Here is a 15392-nt window from a genome sequence, read left to right as displayed (position 1 = left end):
CTCATGGTGGGGGCCCCTAGCACCTCACAGCAACCTACTCTCCTCCCCACCTCTCTCCCTGGACCCTCTTCCCTCAATTTGGGCCTTTCCTTGTGTAGTGCTTCAAAGGCTAGTAAACTACAAGGGCACCCAGAGGCACGCTGCAAATGCCCCTTAACTGAACGAATGGATGGGGAAGGAAGGAATGTTCTGCGTTGCTAGGTAGAGGTGAAGAAAGGAGGAAAGGAATGTTGGATGCGCAGCAAGGCGCTGATTGGCTGGTCTGCAGAATGCAGCAGGGCTAGAGTAAGCAACGTAGCAGAGTCTTTCTTTAGACCAGGTAGTGGCTGCCCAGCGGGGCCGGACGTGGTGCGCGAACAGCAGCCTTGCCTACTGTGCGCGTTCGAGGCGGGTGCGGCAGCCCTTCGGGCTCCGCCCCGCCACGCCCCCCGGCGCCTCGGCCACGCCCCAGGTGGAGGCCGCGCAGGCGCCCGCGCACGGCGGGCCAAGCGCCACCAGTGGCTCGCAGCTCGACTCCGAAGATGGCGGACCGCAGCGTTGGCGCGGGTGGCAGCACATCCCTGAGGGGACTGCGGGAACGGATGGGTGAGCGGGCCGGTGGCTCGCGGTGGTGGGGCTGGGGTCCGCGTGGGAGGAAGGACTCGCGCGGCCCCGGGGTCCGTTGGAGCGGCGGGGTCCGCGCCAGAAAACTTTTCTCCAGAGTCGCCTCTCGCCGCGCGATCTTCCCCTCACCCCTGCCGGAGCCCCCTGGGTTGGGACAGGGAGTCGTCCTGGGTCGAGGGCGGGAAGGGAAACGGCCGGCCTACACCGCCAACTGCCCAACTGCCGCCACCAACGCCCAGACCCCCGCGGGCGAGGCGCCAGGGAACTAACGCGCGCTGCTGGGGCGGGCGGGGTCGGGGTGGCTGGAACCCCGGAGCCCGCGGATGGCCCCGAGCCTCGCCTGCCGTTGAGGGGCGATGGACGCCACCGCGACCGCGCGAACTGACGCGCCGCTGCCGGGGGTGTGCGGGCGTCCGCCCGGACCCCGCGCGCCAGCGCCGCCGCCTCGGCCGGGGCAGTCCTTCCAGGCTCGGAAAGTTTGAGTTTTCTCCTAGCCCCGGGCGTTCGCGGTTTAAGGCTCTTTTAGGGTCGCAGTCCTTCCCGCTCCCAAAGGCTTGCTTTCCACACCCTCCAGGGCAAGGTCCAGGGAGGAGGCGGGGGGAGGGGGCTTTAAAAGTTGCTTTGCAAGTTGGGATGAAACTTGGCCGTCTGCATCTCCTGATTTGCTTGCTGTATCGCATGATTTCGACAAGATGTCACCTTCCTTGGGACATCTTGCAGTCCCTAAGCTGAACTGAACGAGAATCAGCACTTCAGAGTGCTTTCTCTTCAACGGGTCCCTTCGCCAAAAAGTCCCTCCGCTCTTAAAACCATTAACCTTATAGAATTTGGCAGCGCGTTGCTTAGTCCAGAAAACTGCTCCACTACCTGAGCGAGATAATATTTCTTGCTCGTGGGAGGTTGCTTGTAGCCTGCCTTCAGGCTAGTTTCCTCTGCTATGAGCGTGAATAAAACGATTTTATTGAAATCTTTAGGGATTTTTTTCACTTGCAATTAAAAACTTTATTTTGGCTACAATTGGGAGGCCATGCGTTACTTAAGAACACTTTCTATCAGCTCTCCAAAGAGTGCGTCAGAAGCAAATACTGACTTTCATCATTCCATTAGAGAGAAAAGACTCTTCTGTCTAGCTTATGGTTCACCTAGACACAGTCTCCAATAAACAGTTGTATTACTTATGATACTGAAGGCTGTCTGACACTGCTTTATTTCAGTGATTTAAATTAACCAGCATTTATTCTAATATATTGGATAATCCCCTAAAAGCATGTGTATATTGAATGCTGGAAAGTATTTTAGAATTATGTAGGGGGCAGTTGCTTGAATTCATAGCATTTCAAGCCAAAAACTTAAAAGCCGTGCAAAAAAGGCTTAGCCCAGGACCCTACTTTACATCTTGCTGCCCATTTCACGTTAGGAATTGGAAACATCGCATGTTAGGCTTTCACAGAGAGCTAGCTTGACTAGAACTCCCCTCCTGGTCTCAGCGTTTTCCCGAAGGAGTCAATGAGACAATGAAATGTTTTTGCTAAAAAGCCAGTTTCATCTCCTGCTGGGAGCCTGACTGCAAGATTTAAAACAATGTCCTGGACAAATAACTTATTTGGGAGCATGGCACAGTCTGCATACATTTATTTTCTGTATTCATATATATGTGTTAATGTATGCCTATATAAAATTACATTTATTGAGTTTTCTGTGCATAGCACTGTGCTAAGGTTGCCACATACCAAAGAAATATTTATTTTAACAAAGCATGTGTTTCATATTTTTATGCAGAATTATTTCAAAATAAAAATTTATTTCAATATTTCAACCAGATGAGTATAAGAAACTTTGCCACTGACTTGTCACCTTTCCCTTGTTTTTCTAAATTCACAAATGATTTCCCAGTTTAGAATAAATTATTCAAAGAATACTTTCTACAAATGCAGAAAAAACTACTGAGATTGACAGCCAGATTATCATAGAATTTTAGAGCTGTAGAAACCTTAAAGTTATCTAGTCCAACGTACAGAGTCCCAGCTGTAAAATCCTAGGCAGCTTCTACAACTCGAATGTGTACTCTAATGAGGAGCTTGATATTTTTCCAGGTAGCTATTCCATTGTAGACAGCTCTAGATGGTAGAAAATTGCTTCCAAGACATCAAGGCAAGCTATCTTTGGTTTGAACTTGGAATTTTCTGAAAGTCTCTCTCACCCCTATGACTTTGGCTGTTGTCGTTTGAGGCAAAATTCCATGGATCTGCCTTATTTTTGATCACAGATCTCTTTGTATTCCTATTATTTTTTCTTAATACTTTTATATTTCAAAATAAAGTTGCTTTTTAATGTACAATTAAATGCTAGGTTCACCACTCACTACCTGTGTGACTGGGGAAGTTATGTTTAGCTTTAGTTTTCTCATCTTTAGAAAAAAAACTTGGTGGAAAATAATGTGTACTTTATAAGATTGTTGTAAGAATTTAAATGAGGTAATACAAATCAACTTTGTAACTGGTGAAGTGATATATAATATTTTTTATGGCAGGCTAAGATACAGGCTAGGATTCATAATTCAGTTTTAGTAATAAAGTACACAATTTCTTATTTAATCTCCAGACAAAAGGTAACTTTAATTTGGGGTTTAGAATTAGTATAAGAACTATAGAAATACTGTATTATACTTACTATACCTTGCTGTTACTTTAACTGAATATTAAGTAAATTCCTTCATTTAAATGCATGTTAAGTAAATTCTCTCATTCAGTGAAGCTGAATAAAATGTTGACTCTGTTAAGGCCAGACATAGATGCTTTCTCCCGTTGCCTGGACATTTTAAATAGTTTTTAAAGCCATGCCTGCCAATGTACTTCTTGCTAGCAGAAATTTGGATATAAAGATGTAAAAATCAGATTTGATATTATTACCACATTAACATTTATATTATTTGGTTCATTATTCCCACCACAGCTACTTAAAGTTATTTCTGTTTAATAAAATCTTGAAATAGTCTGGTAAAAATGTGCATTTTGAGAGAAATTGTCAGCTAAATTGTGTCAAATACACACTATCCTTAGGACTTCTAAGCAGAACTGAATGTGCAAAAACAATACTACAACGTACTTTATTGTTTTCTTGGTGGTGCTCACATAGAAATGTTGCAAGTGGGGGTTATGTGGGAGGGTTTAATTTATAGACTGTATTTAAGAATTTTTGTTAATACACTAGTGCTCAAATTCAGAGGATAATTGTGGTCTACAGACCAGTAGTTAAATATTAAGCTGAGAAGAGTCTAATCTTCAAATTTACCTAGGTCATAGATTATCTGAACTATTAGGTCTCTGCAGTTAAAAAAATCCTTTTCTCTTTTCTTTTTTGAAATGATGATCCCTATGGCAGCAATTGTGATGTCGCTTTCAAGGTTACACTATTAAAAAAAATAATTCCCAGATATCTTTCCTCAGTGGCAACTAACATCTCAGAGTCCATTCATTCTATAAGTCCAAGGACAGCCCTCTATTTTCTTGGTTATTTTAACTGCCCATCTTCAACTGTGCTGTTTTCTGGATATATAGAAACTAGACTTGTATGCAGTATTGCAGGGGCATACTTCCTGTGCTTTCTGTACAAGGGTGGAACAGAGTTAGTTTTCAGTATTATTCTCCATACCCTTCCTGGAGATACACAGTACTGTGGGGCATTTTAGATAGAGCCATACAATTAAAGGGTTCAGGGATTCTCCTGTAATAATTTTTGTGTATCCCGGAATTTTAGTTTTTCTTTTCCTCAAATTGTGCTACCCTTACACTTCTTCCTTATTGAAGTCTATTTATCACTCTTCTGCCTTTTTGCACAAGACATGTGTTAGCACCTTATATAATTTATATTCGTTTGCTTGACATTTTTCTATGTAGAATGTTATCTCATTGGAGATTTCCTTCTCCTGGATTAGTGGTTCTCCCTCTGCCTTCACTGTGCATCACAATAGAGCTCTTAGCTGTAGGTTCCTGGGCCCCACACAGAGCCTGGGGGTTTGGGGGAGAGGGGAAGGCATTGCTAATTTTTTTGTTCTGGATACACATTCATATACTTTATTTTTTTTAATTTTAATAGATTTAGGGGGTACAAGTTGAATTCTGTTACATGTATGTATGGTATAGTGGTGGAGTGTGGGCTTTTGGTGTACCTATCACCCAAACAGTATACATTAGGTGACTCTAATGTGCATCCAGGGTATAAAGTCCCTGATCTAACTAGATTTATAATAATTTATTATATTATTAATTTATAAATGTGCTCCTGAATATTGGGCCCCATCTCTGAGGATGTCACTGTTAACACTTTGCTTCCAGATTCAGATCCATAAATTTTTAAACTTTTATTTTTTAAATTCCCAATTTATGGCAAAACTTATTTTTTCCAATTTCTTGCCGGCTCAATTTTTCTAATACTTGGTATAATGTACTGTCTGAGACATTTCTGAAAGCTATTAATCATTGGCTCCCACTCATCTATAAGCTTGTGTACCACTGCCACTAACAACTTTAGTTATCTTTATGTTTACAAATACCCTGGCATACCCACAGTGACCACTTTTAATTCTTTGTTAAAGTATTGTTGAACATTGTAAGTACTCAGTACATCTTTGTTGTTGACCCAGATTAATCAGTCATAATTTTACCTTGTAGAAGTGGTTCTATCCTTTATCATCAAAGATACAGTTCGCTGTGGTTTGCTGACCCCTGTGTTAACTATATTCTTAATATCTAATCGCTTTTCTTTATCTCCTTGTATTTTAGTTGCTGCGGCTCATGCAATCGCTGAAGAAAGAAGGAATCAAAGTGGAGTTAGCCCGATTGCGTCCCAGTCTTCAAATCTGAGATCAGCATGTAAACCAGGTATCATTTCTGTTATGCTTTGATAGATGTTAGTGTCATATCTTTAAAATTTGATATCCTATTAATGTCTAACTATATCTTTTTTTTAGTAATAGATGGATCTGTGCTTAAAAATGATGAAAAGCAAAGATTAGCGAAGGAGCGCAGGGAAGAGAAGAGGAGACAGCAAGATGGTATATTTTAGACTTTTTAAAAAAATCAAAATGAATGAATTTTATGTATATATTTGAAAGTATTTTGCTTGCTTTTCCTAATTTTTTTCTATAATAGATTATAATTTTTATATTATGTATTATGTTGGGTTAAATCCTTTTACTAAATCGGGTAAAGAAGGCCCATGAAAAATCTTTGACTAAATTATTTAATTTTTTTTTTTTTTTTTGAGACAGAGTCCCACTGTGTTGCCCGGGCTAGAGTGAGTGCCATGGCGTCAGCCTAGCTCACAGCAACCTCAAACTCCTGGGCTCAAGCGATCCTCCTGCCTCAGCCTCCCAAGTAGCTGGGACTACAGGCATGCGCCACCATGCCCGGCTAATTTTTTCTATATAGTTTTAGTTGTCCAATTAATTTCTTTCTAATTTTAGTAGAGACGGGGTCTCGCTCTGGCTCAGGCTGGTCTCGAACTCCTGAGCTCAAACAATCCACCCGCCTCGGCCTCCCAGAGAGCTAGGATTACAGGCGTGAGCCACCACGCCCGGCCCTAAATTATTTAATTTTTGAGGGAGTAGTTTCTGTTAGCTTTGGTTTTCTGAAAACAAAAGTATGAAAATTTTTTCAACATTTGTAAAAACAAGCAGAGTGGGATTTTAGTAAAAGTGATTCTAAAAATGAAAATAAGTTGCTAATAATCCTAGCATAGATAAGGAGAAAAGATGCTCTCAAGTTGTAGAAAGATTATTCTTTTAGATCCTAATTTATACAAAGTCACCCTTTAGAAGCATTTAGTGAGGGAAAATTTGAATATAGGAAAACATTATGGTATTCTATAATGTGATGTATGGCTAAGTCCATTAATGTAAAACCAGCATGCTGTATAGATGAGGACTTTGAAAGAAGTTTCCTAGTAGAAGGAAACAAAACACGTATTCTGGCCTTGTCGTTTTTTAATGTATATTTTAATGTACAGCATAGTAATCTGGTGAGGTTTGACTTTTGCTCAAATCAGAAATATAACATGAAAGAAAAGATTTCTTCTTAATTTGGAATTATAGTTTGGACAGGGTAAGAGTCATCTCGTGTGGACAATCCAGTTCTCCAGAGTCAAATGAACACCCAGTGAAAGTGGTTCTTTAGTGGCCACCTCTGTTCATTTATGTAATCTTCAGTTACTAGCACAGTTTGTATTATTTTAAGAAAGAGAATGAGATATGCTAAATTTTTCCTTCTATGTATGTAATGTGGAAAACTTAAATATTTTCTTGGCTCTTACACCTTGAAAATGTATTTGGAATATTTCAGCCAATAAAGAAATGCAACTACTTGAAAAAGCAAGAAAGGCCAAGATCCAATATGAAAAACAGATGGAAGAAAAACAGCGAAAGCTGAGAGAGCAAAAAGAAAAAGATGAGCAGCGGAGAATATCCGCAGAAGAAAAAAGAAAACAGAAGTTAGAGGAAGAAAGGGTACATAATTTTATAGCCCCTTCATCAGATGATACACTGTGTTGCCTGGGTCTGGAATATTTTTTTTTCTTAGCCCTTCTTTGCCTTTACTGGCCCTGTAGAAAGGGAACCAATCCTAGCTGTTTCTTTCTTCTTCCCTCCCTGTTCCCCTCAGCATTAGCAGCTCTTGCCCCTGTCCTCATAAGATCCCAGGAGCTGAGACTCTCTAGCCTTAGGGAGGAGGAACCTTGTAGATCCAAGAACAGAACCCTGTCCACCTTCAGGATGTGGCATATAGGGTTTGCTCTGAGCTGCTCTATCTACTACCAGAAAGCATTTGCTGTTGTCCCATTGCCTAGAGAATAAAAAGGCCAGACCCCACTGTCTGACCCTCCCTCACATGCCCACATCTGACTGATTTCTTACAACTCCTCTAATGGCATGACTCCCCAGCCAAGTCAGAGCACTTTCTCTCCCTTACAGGTTCCCTGGCTCCCTCCTGTGTATACCACACTGTCTCCCTCCTTAGCCCCCTGTCCCTTGTGTTCCTCACATTCTCTTTCCTGATGGGACCCCTCTGGACCTGTCGTTGATAGGCAGCATATCTCTTGTTTTGTGGCACTGCCACTCTCCCTTCCTTTCTGGACTCTTTTTTTGGTGTCTTTAGTACTCTGTTGGTATGAGTCAATGGCTTTGTCATGCCCTCTCTTTTACCCTTCTGTCCCTCTTCAGTCAATTTGCCTTTTGTTGTTTTTCCTAGGCGTCCGGCTACCTGTCTCATTCTGTATGATTCGCTCTCTTTGATACCAAATTTTTCTCTCGTAGGCCATTCCGCTACTTTACTGTGAGTATGCTTTACTCCTGAAACCGGCATGGTGTCTGTGACACCATTCTCTTTCTTGCTGGCATTCTCTGTTTATTCCAGGGACTCTCGAATGTCCCTAAATAAGTCTTAGCTTAGTCTGTCTCTGAGTCTGTGTCTGACTCTGGCCTTTTTCTGCCTGAGGCGGCTCGGTTTTCTTTCTATTGTCTTTGTTTTAGCTTCTCTGTTTTTCCCCATTTTTGAACTCTTTGGACTCTTTGCCTGTTGTTCTCTTAGTATATGTGTATTTCTTATCTCCCTCTCATATTTTCTGTTGTTCTAATTTTTGTAGTTCTTTTTCTCTCCTTTTCTCTTTGGTTCCATTTCTTCCCATGAAGCTGCTTCTCTTTGGCTTTCCCTGTGCTGCTCACTTTTCCTCCTTCCTTGCACACACAGTTGCTCTTGCACTTGCTTTACCTCCAGCCCTGTGTTCCATCTGGACATCTTCCTGATTCTAGGTCTCTTCTTGTGCCATTTCTTCCTCATCCATGGACCACTACCTCTTTCTTTCTCTATCTTTCTGACCCTTTTTCTGTGATTGTTTACTCTCAGTGTGTTTCATGTTCCAGTATTTGGTAGACTGTCATTCAGAATTTCTGTCATTCTCCATTGTCCTCTGTGAATCATCTCCTTATTTTACTTATCTGTGGCAAAGAGATGAAGGCCAGAGAGGGAATATGAACTAAGTAAAGACAATTTGAGAACCAAAGAAAGTAAAATAGAAAACTGTGTGCAGAGTGAGGGAGCATCCCTGGAGGAGAGAGAGTCCCAGGGACTGAGACAGGAAAAAAAAGACCATCTTAGAGAAAGAAGAAGCTGAGAGAGGGAGGGCACATAGAAGAGAAGAGAATGCAACAAAATGACACTGCAGACAGAAAGGGAGCCAGAGACATAACAGGAGGGGGGCAAAACAGAAATAACCCCAGAGAGCTAGATAGTGTAGGAGAGTCCCAGACAGAGCATGGGACATGAGACACTGTAAGTAGCAAAAGCGAGAGAGAAATTCTGGAGAGCAGAGAAAAAAATCCGCTCAGTAGAGCTAAGGAGGGTGGTGCATGGACAGGAGATACATGTGAGACAGGACGGGAACTTCCATTGTGAGCTCTGTGTGGCCACAGATGCAAGAAGGAATCTGAAAGCACAGAGGGGCGATGCATTCAGAAACAGTGGGATATAATTCTTATGAATCAGAAATGTTTTAATCAAGCAAGATTAATCTCTGTTTTCAGTTTATCATAGTTTCAGGGTTTCTAAGTAATTTAGAACAACTTCCTTTTAGAAAATATAATTTTCAAATATTGCCATTAGGTAAATTTTATTTTAAATAATTGAAATTGCTTTTTTTCCCTAGGATATGGGCTGCTCTCCATTTTTCTAGTATGTTTTTCTTTGTCCTCAGAAAACTGGTGGGGACATCGTAAGGATGATGTTGCTATGAAACAGTTGTTAGGGAAGAATGGAAAATCTCTGGCCTTGAAATTGATTTGCTTACCTGAGCAAATCCATGGTAGGTTGCAGTACAGGGTTGAGAAATATCTGAGAAAAGAACTCATTTCTGGAACACGTTTCTGGAAGTGGAGTTGTTTTGCCACAGTGTGGCATTTAATTGACATATAGTTGTTGCCTTGACCAGTATAAATTGAAGTTGAGGTCAAGACAAAGATGTCGATAATTTTTTTTTTTTTTTTTTTGAGACAGAGTCTCGCTTTGTTGCCTGGGCTAGAGTGCCAGGGCGTCAGCCTAGCTCACAGCAACCTCAAACTCCTGGGCTCAAGCAATCCTTCTGCCTCAGCCTCCCGAGTAGCTAGGACTACAGGCATGCGCCACCATGCCGGGCTAATTTTTTCTATATATTTTTAATTGTCCGATTAATTTCTTTCTATTTTTAGTAGAGACGGGATCTCACTCTTGCTCAGGCTGGTCTCGAACTCCTGAGCTCAAACAATCCACCCGCCTCGGCCTCCCAGAGTGCTAGGATTACAGGCGTGAGCCACCGTGCCCGGCCTTGAAACTTTATTTTTATTAGTTAACACCAGAATTTAAGCTGTTACAAATGCGGGTATAGTAAATGACTCTGGCAGAGATTTCACGTTTATGCATGTTGATTTTCTTCCTGCCTCATTTCACAAAGAATTTAAGGTGACTTTTAAAAATCCATACCATACCAGATGATAAAATAAATGGTTGAGGAAATCCAGCAGAGGGTAAATTAAGGTAGGCAAATAATAAAGCATAAGATGTGATTAGTGTACAAGAAAGTATACAACTCAGTTTCTGTACAATCGCTAGAGATAGGCTACAAATTTGGCTCTAAATTTCCTAACAATACAAGCAAGGAGGAAAGCATGATTGGTTCCTCAATGCAGTATCCCTAGGATAAGTTATTTAGGAGAAGCACTGTTACTGGTTGATCCCTGAGACATGTCTCCAGTTACTTTAAGCTTTTACCTGATACAGAAATTCGGTGATGGAGTTCCTTTATAAACCACATATCAAAATTATACTAACCAATGTAATGAATACGTAAAAATGAGTTGGCATTTATTTTAAATAGGAAAGATATAAAGCTGTTCTTTATCGTACTTTGGAACGGAGCAGCCGTGCTGAACTTCGGCAAAAACGATGGTCATGGGAAGGCTCTATACTGGCGAATTCTGAGAGCAGATCTGGTAATTAATACATCTGATAAATTTTAAGTTCATTAATGTTCATGCTTAAATATTGTCTATTATAAGATTGCATTAATAGCAAGGTTTTAATCTTTGTATCCTAAATGAAAATGCTGTACATAGTAAATTTAAATTTGTGTCATATCCATTGCAAAAAAACAGGTAAAATTTTATAATAGATTTTATTTAACTCAATATGCCCAAAATCTTACTTAAACTTAGAATCAACAGAAAAATGATGGATAATTACTAAGTTTTACACAGCTTATCTAATGCATATTTAAAAAAATAAACTAAGTCTGCCTTGTTTACTGTTGATGCACTATAAATTTTCCTGTATGTGGACGTAATTCTACACAATTTCAGAAAACATAAATTTATATAGTTTGGAAGGAAGGAACGACAATGAACATGGTGTACCTGATTAATGCATGTCAGTGCTTCTTATAACAACATCATGAAAAGTCATTTTGTTTAAGCTAATGATGCTTTGTTCTTGAAATATGATTAGAGTAAATATTACTATCTTTTCTCAGCCAATAAGAGATCTACATCTACTGAAAAACTTGAACAGGGGACTTCTGCTTTTCATAAACAAACGTTTATGTCACCTGCAGGTCTTCAAAATTCTGTTGCCAAAGGTAAGTAGTTATTTCCTGTATTCTACTGAATTTCATTTAATGAAATCAGTTCTTTATGTATATTTTTACAGTACTGCTTATTTATATTATGGAACATTTAGGTTTATTTCAGAAGAGTACCACTTTATTTTACAGGAGAGAGAGAGACATATTTTGTATTTTCATGAATATAAATCGTTGTTTTGTGATTTTTGTATTAAGCATATCAGATGGGATTGTTGGGCTCAGATATCTCAAACCAAAACATATTTTTGGCCAAAAGACATTGCCATTAAGTGGCATAATTATTTATTTTAAAATTAATTCACATTCTAGCTAACCCGTAAATGGAATTGTGTTTTCTAAGCAATGGCTAGACTGGTCATTCATTTTTCCATTAAGTATCATGACTTGCTTCATTTAAGAAAAATAATAGCATTATATATAGAGAGAGCGAGCGAGCAGTGGACAGGTTGATCTGCTTTACATATCATGTTTGTTATTCACAATTATCTTATAAAATTGACAGGCAAGTATAATTGCCTTCCTTGTTTTATAGTTCAGACTCCAAGAAACTCAATGATTTCTACTTTAACATCCTTTCTTATGGTTTATATTTTGGTCATTTGATAGATCATGATATTTAAATTGTACCTCTCACTTATAAGTCCATGTTTTCCCCTAAAACAAATAAAGTGATAACAATGTTTAATGATAGATGTATTGCTAAAGCTCTACTTTACAACTTTTCATTGTAGCAACACAGTGTTCTTTTAAATAAAATGAAGTTATCTACTATGGATACTTCAAATACCTTTTTGTTCCTGGTATTTGCTTTTTAATTAATATTCTTTATTAAAAAGAAAATCTAGGCCGGGCGTGGTGGCTCACGCCTGTAATCCTAGCTCTCTGGGAGGCCGAGGTGGGCGGATTGTTTGAGCTTAGGAGTTCGAGACCAGCCTGAGCAAGAGCAAGACCCCGTCTCTACTAAAATTAGAAAGAAATTAATTGGACAACTAAAAATATATAGAAAAAAATTAACTGGGCATGGTGGCGCATGCCTGTAGTCCCAGCTACTTGGGAGGCTGAGGCAGGAGGATCGCTTCAGCCCAGGAGTTTGAGGTTGCTGTGAGCTAGGATGACGCCATGGCACTCTAGCCCGGGCAACACAGTGAGACTCTGTCTCAAAAAAAAAAAAGAAAAGAAAAGAAAATCTATACCTGAGTGTGTATTGGTGACCATTTCTGGCTTGTAGCACATGTTGCTTCTCAGTAATAATTGAAATGGATTAGGCAACCATACCTATCAATCAGGAAAAAAAAAACCTTTTTCTTTCCAGAGGAAAAAATAGGAGTGATCTCAGCAGGAAAAAGGGCAAACAAATTTCATATCATTGCCTCAAACTTAGCCATTAAAAAACATGAAGAAATACTGCTTTTGTGCCTTGTGAATTGAAAAAGACATAATTATAGTTTGAATTAAAAATTTTTTGTGTGTTATTTAGGTGCCTCGACATTTTTTGAGCAATGCTGATTGCTGTAAAATTCCAGTACAGCAAGACTTTGGACACCATTTAAAGTATAATTGATTATAACAGTGGTTAACCTCATGAAAAAGATTTTGATTTTTGTCTAAAACAGTATTATAGTTTTAATATATTGAAAAGGATTTCTGGGAGAAAATGATTTTTATTTAAACTTACATTATGTTATTTGTACTTTTAGGACTCTGTTACAATTTCAACGATGAGCTTGAAAGGTCTTATTTTGTTGTCAGTTTGAGTGTATCACATTTTCTCTTGTAATGGTCTAAGAAAAGTTGATCCACTTACCACCCCCACCCTCTCAATATGCTTTCCCAAAGCACTTTTATGTATACCCCAAGTTCATTCAGAGATTAATGTGGGAAGATATTCTCTAGCACCTTGCTTGTCATATGGTAAAAGTAATTTATTATTCACCAACTAAATCCTTTAGAAAAATTAGATAACATTAATTGCATTGCCATGTTTATGTACTTTCATTTTAATATATCTTAATTGTTCCACAATAATTGTGTTTTACTATCTAATTGCCCTGAGGAATTTAGCAAGGATTTATTCCACAGACATTTATTACGTATTTCATGTAATGAGCAAACACTTATATGCTTTCATTAATATGTCTATTTGCCATATCAACGAGACATGTAAAGAGGACAGGTGATGGCTTTTAAGGTAATAATTAGTTAAATTGTACTGTGAAGGAGCAATTCCAAATAACTTTTTAAATGATTTCTTTGCTAGTTTTTAATACAAGAAGGTATGTGTGGACGATACTTTGTGAAATAACTTGCTTGAAGGTACAGTATGTTGCATACTCTGAAATGATGAATTCTGTAGTTAATGATTTCAGGGAAAATAAAATTCATATTGGCATGTCTTACCTTTGTAAATGCCCTTTAAATTGTAATGAAACCTGCTCAATCCAGAGAGATCAAGATTTCAAATGAAGTTCATAATCTAATCTGTAATATTTTAAATCTTGGTTGATTCAAATAATCTATTTTTCTTCTACTCATTGCTTACTCATAATTGTTCACGCCATTTTGTCATTTCTTACAGTATGCTAATGAAGGATACTGCCTTAATCATATGATTGAATTGATTACACCTCTGTGGTTCATGCTGCTCAATCACATTATCAATTCAAGGAATTTTCGAATGATGCTAAATTGTCAGTGTGTACTTTAATTTACAAGTCACCAGAAATTATTTTATAAATGGACATTCCTCAGTACTCTGAGCTAGAATATTTCAAGTGATATGGAAAAGTTTCTGTACAAAGCAGATTTTTCCTTATGAATAGTTGAATTGCGTAAATTGTGACATCTATACCGAATGTTAATACTTTCGTTTCAAAAAATACTAGTTATAACTAAAGTATAAATTACTTTTAGTATTATACATTGTCTTTAAAATTAAAGGTATATTCCTAATTTGGAAACTTTGATGTTGTCAAATAATATCCAGACATGTTTCCTCTTAATTTTAACCATTTTCTAAATAGTTTAATCTCATTTCAGATAACTTACAGAGGAAACTAAAAAAAAAATTGTCTCTCAGTGTGCCCCCCCCACAAAAAAAAGGAAACCAGTTTTAAGTTGGGGGATGTAGAGATTCTGTATAATATTTGAAATTAAATAAATTCTTACAAACAAAGGTAGAGAAGATGAAAAATATTTGAAAAAGGAGTGGCTCACTCCTGAAATAATATACTTAAGTAGTTTGTGAAAAATAATATTTCTTTGCACTTGATCTCTAGGAAAAACGGAAAAGAAGAGAAGCTCATCTTTAAATAGAAGAGATAGCAAACTACATTCATCTACTGATACAGAACAAGGGGAAGAAAAGCCAGGTGGTTAGTTACTTCTAAGCACAAATCTTAAATAGGGGTTTAAAAGAGGTATATTACATTGAGTTATTTGAAAAGTTTTTCCTAAAATTGGAAACCAAAATATCCCTTCTTGAATGAAAAAATGTGCTTTGGTGCCATGTTTATTTGGCTGAAGCCAGAAAAGTCTGTCTTTAAATGAAGTGTAATTGTTGCCATCATCTGACAAGGTGTCAATAATGAAGCTGAGGAAATAAATCACAAAATGTTGGTATAGATAGGTTTGTACTGGAAGACTTGATTCACTCCCAACATTTCATCATTTTGCATTTAGAAGTTATAAATTACTGGCCACATTTTGAACTTCAAAGCTTTACTCTCTTGCTCCATAGCATTAGCCACCTGTATCCTTTGTGTGTGTTTTTACTGCTGATTATTACACACAAAATGTCATAATTATTACTGAAGTACTTCTTTATTTAAAGTAGTTTCTTTTTAACACCTTTCCCTAGCATTTTCCTTTCACATGTGTTTGTTGCTTTTTGTTTCATACTGAACCATTTGCTTACAGAAGATTCTCCATGTAATTGATTCAGGTCAAATCCTATTAGAACAAATGCCATTGACACAGGGATCTTTATGAACATAAAGATTTAATGGAGCAAGATATTTACAGCAAAATTCACTTTTTTTTTTTTTTTGAGACACAGTCTCACTCTGTTGCCCTGGCTAGAGTGAGTGCCATGGCGTCAGCCTAGCTCATAGCAACCTCAAACTCCTGGGCTC

At 38.5% G+C, this 15392-nt stretch overlaps 1 protein-coding gene across 2 annotated transcripts in view; it reads left to right on the top strand.

The window, feature by feature from the left end:
• The first annotated feature begins 518 nt into the window (after window positions 1-518).
• MAP7D3 (MAP7 domain containing 3) overlaps window positions 519-15392 on the top strand; it is a 30512-nt gene continuing 15638 nt past the window's right edge. The window contains exons 1-7 of one of the 2 annotated variants that reach the window (XM_012655483.1): window positions 519-585; window positions 5385-5483; window positions 5573-5656; window positions 6942-7105; window positions 10501-10615; window positions 11152-11256; window positions 14538-14633. In XM_012655483.1, coding sequence (XP_012510937.1) covers window positions 522-585; window positions 5385-5483; window positions 5573-5656; window positions 6942-7105; window positions 10501-10615; window positions 11152-11256; window positions 14538-14633 — 727 coding nt within the window. In that variant the 5' untranslated portion in view covers window positions 519-521. The remainder of the gene's footprint in view (window positions 586-5384; window positions 5484-5572; window positions 5657-6941; window positions 7106-10500; window positions 10616-11151; window positions 11257-14537; window positions 14634-15392) is intronic. The other variant, XM_012655481.1, reaches the window with a different exon arrangement.

This window comes from Propithecus coquereli, unplaced genomic scaffold (genome assembly GCF_000956105.1).
Source record: "Propithecus coquereli isolate 6110/MARCELLA unplaced genomic scaffold, Pcoq_1.0 Scaffold478, whole genome shotgun sequence".
Taxonomy (NCBI): Eukaryota; Metazoa; Chordata; class Mammalia; order Primates; family Indriidae; genus Propithecus; species Propithecus coquereli.
The sequence above is the reverse complement of the archived record's forward strand: the minus strand, read 5'-3'. Positions and strand labels throughout refer to the sequence as shown.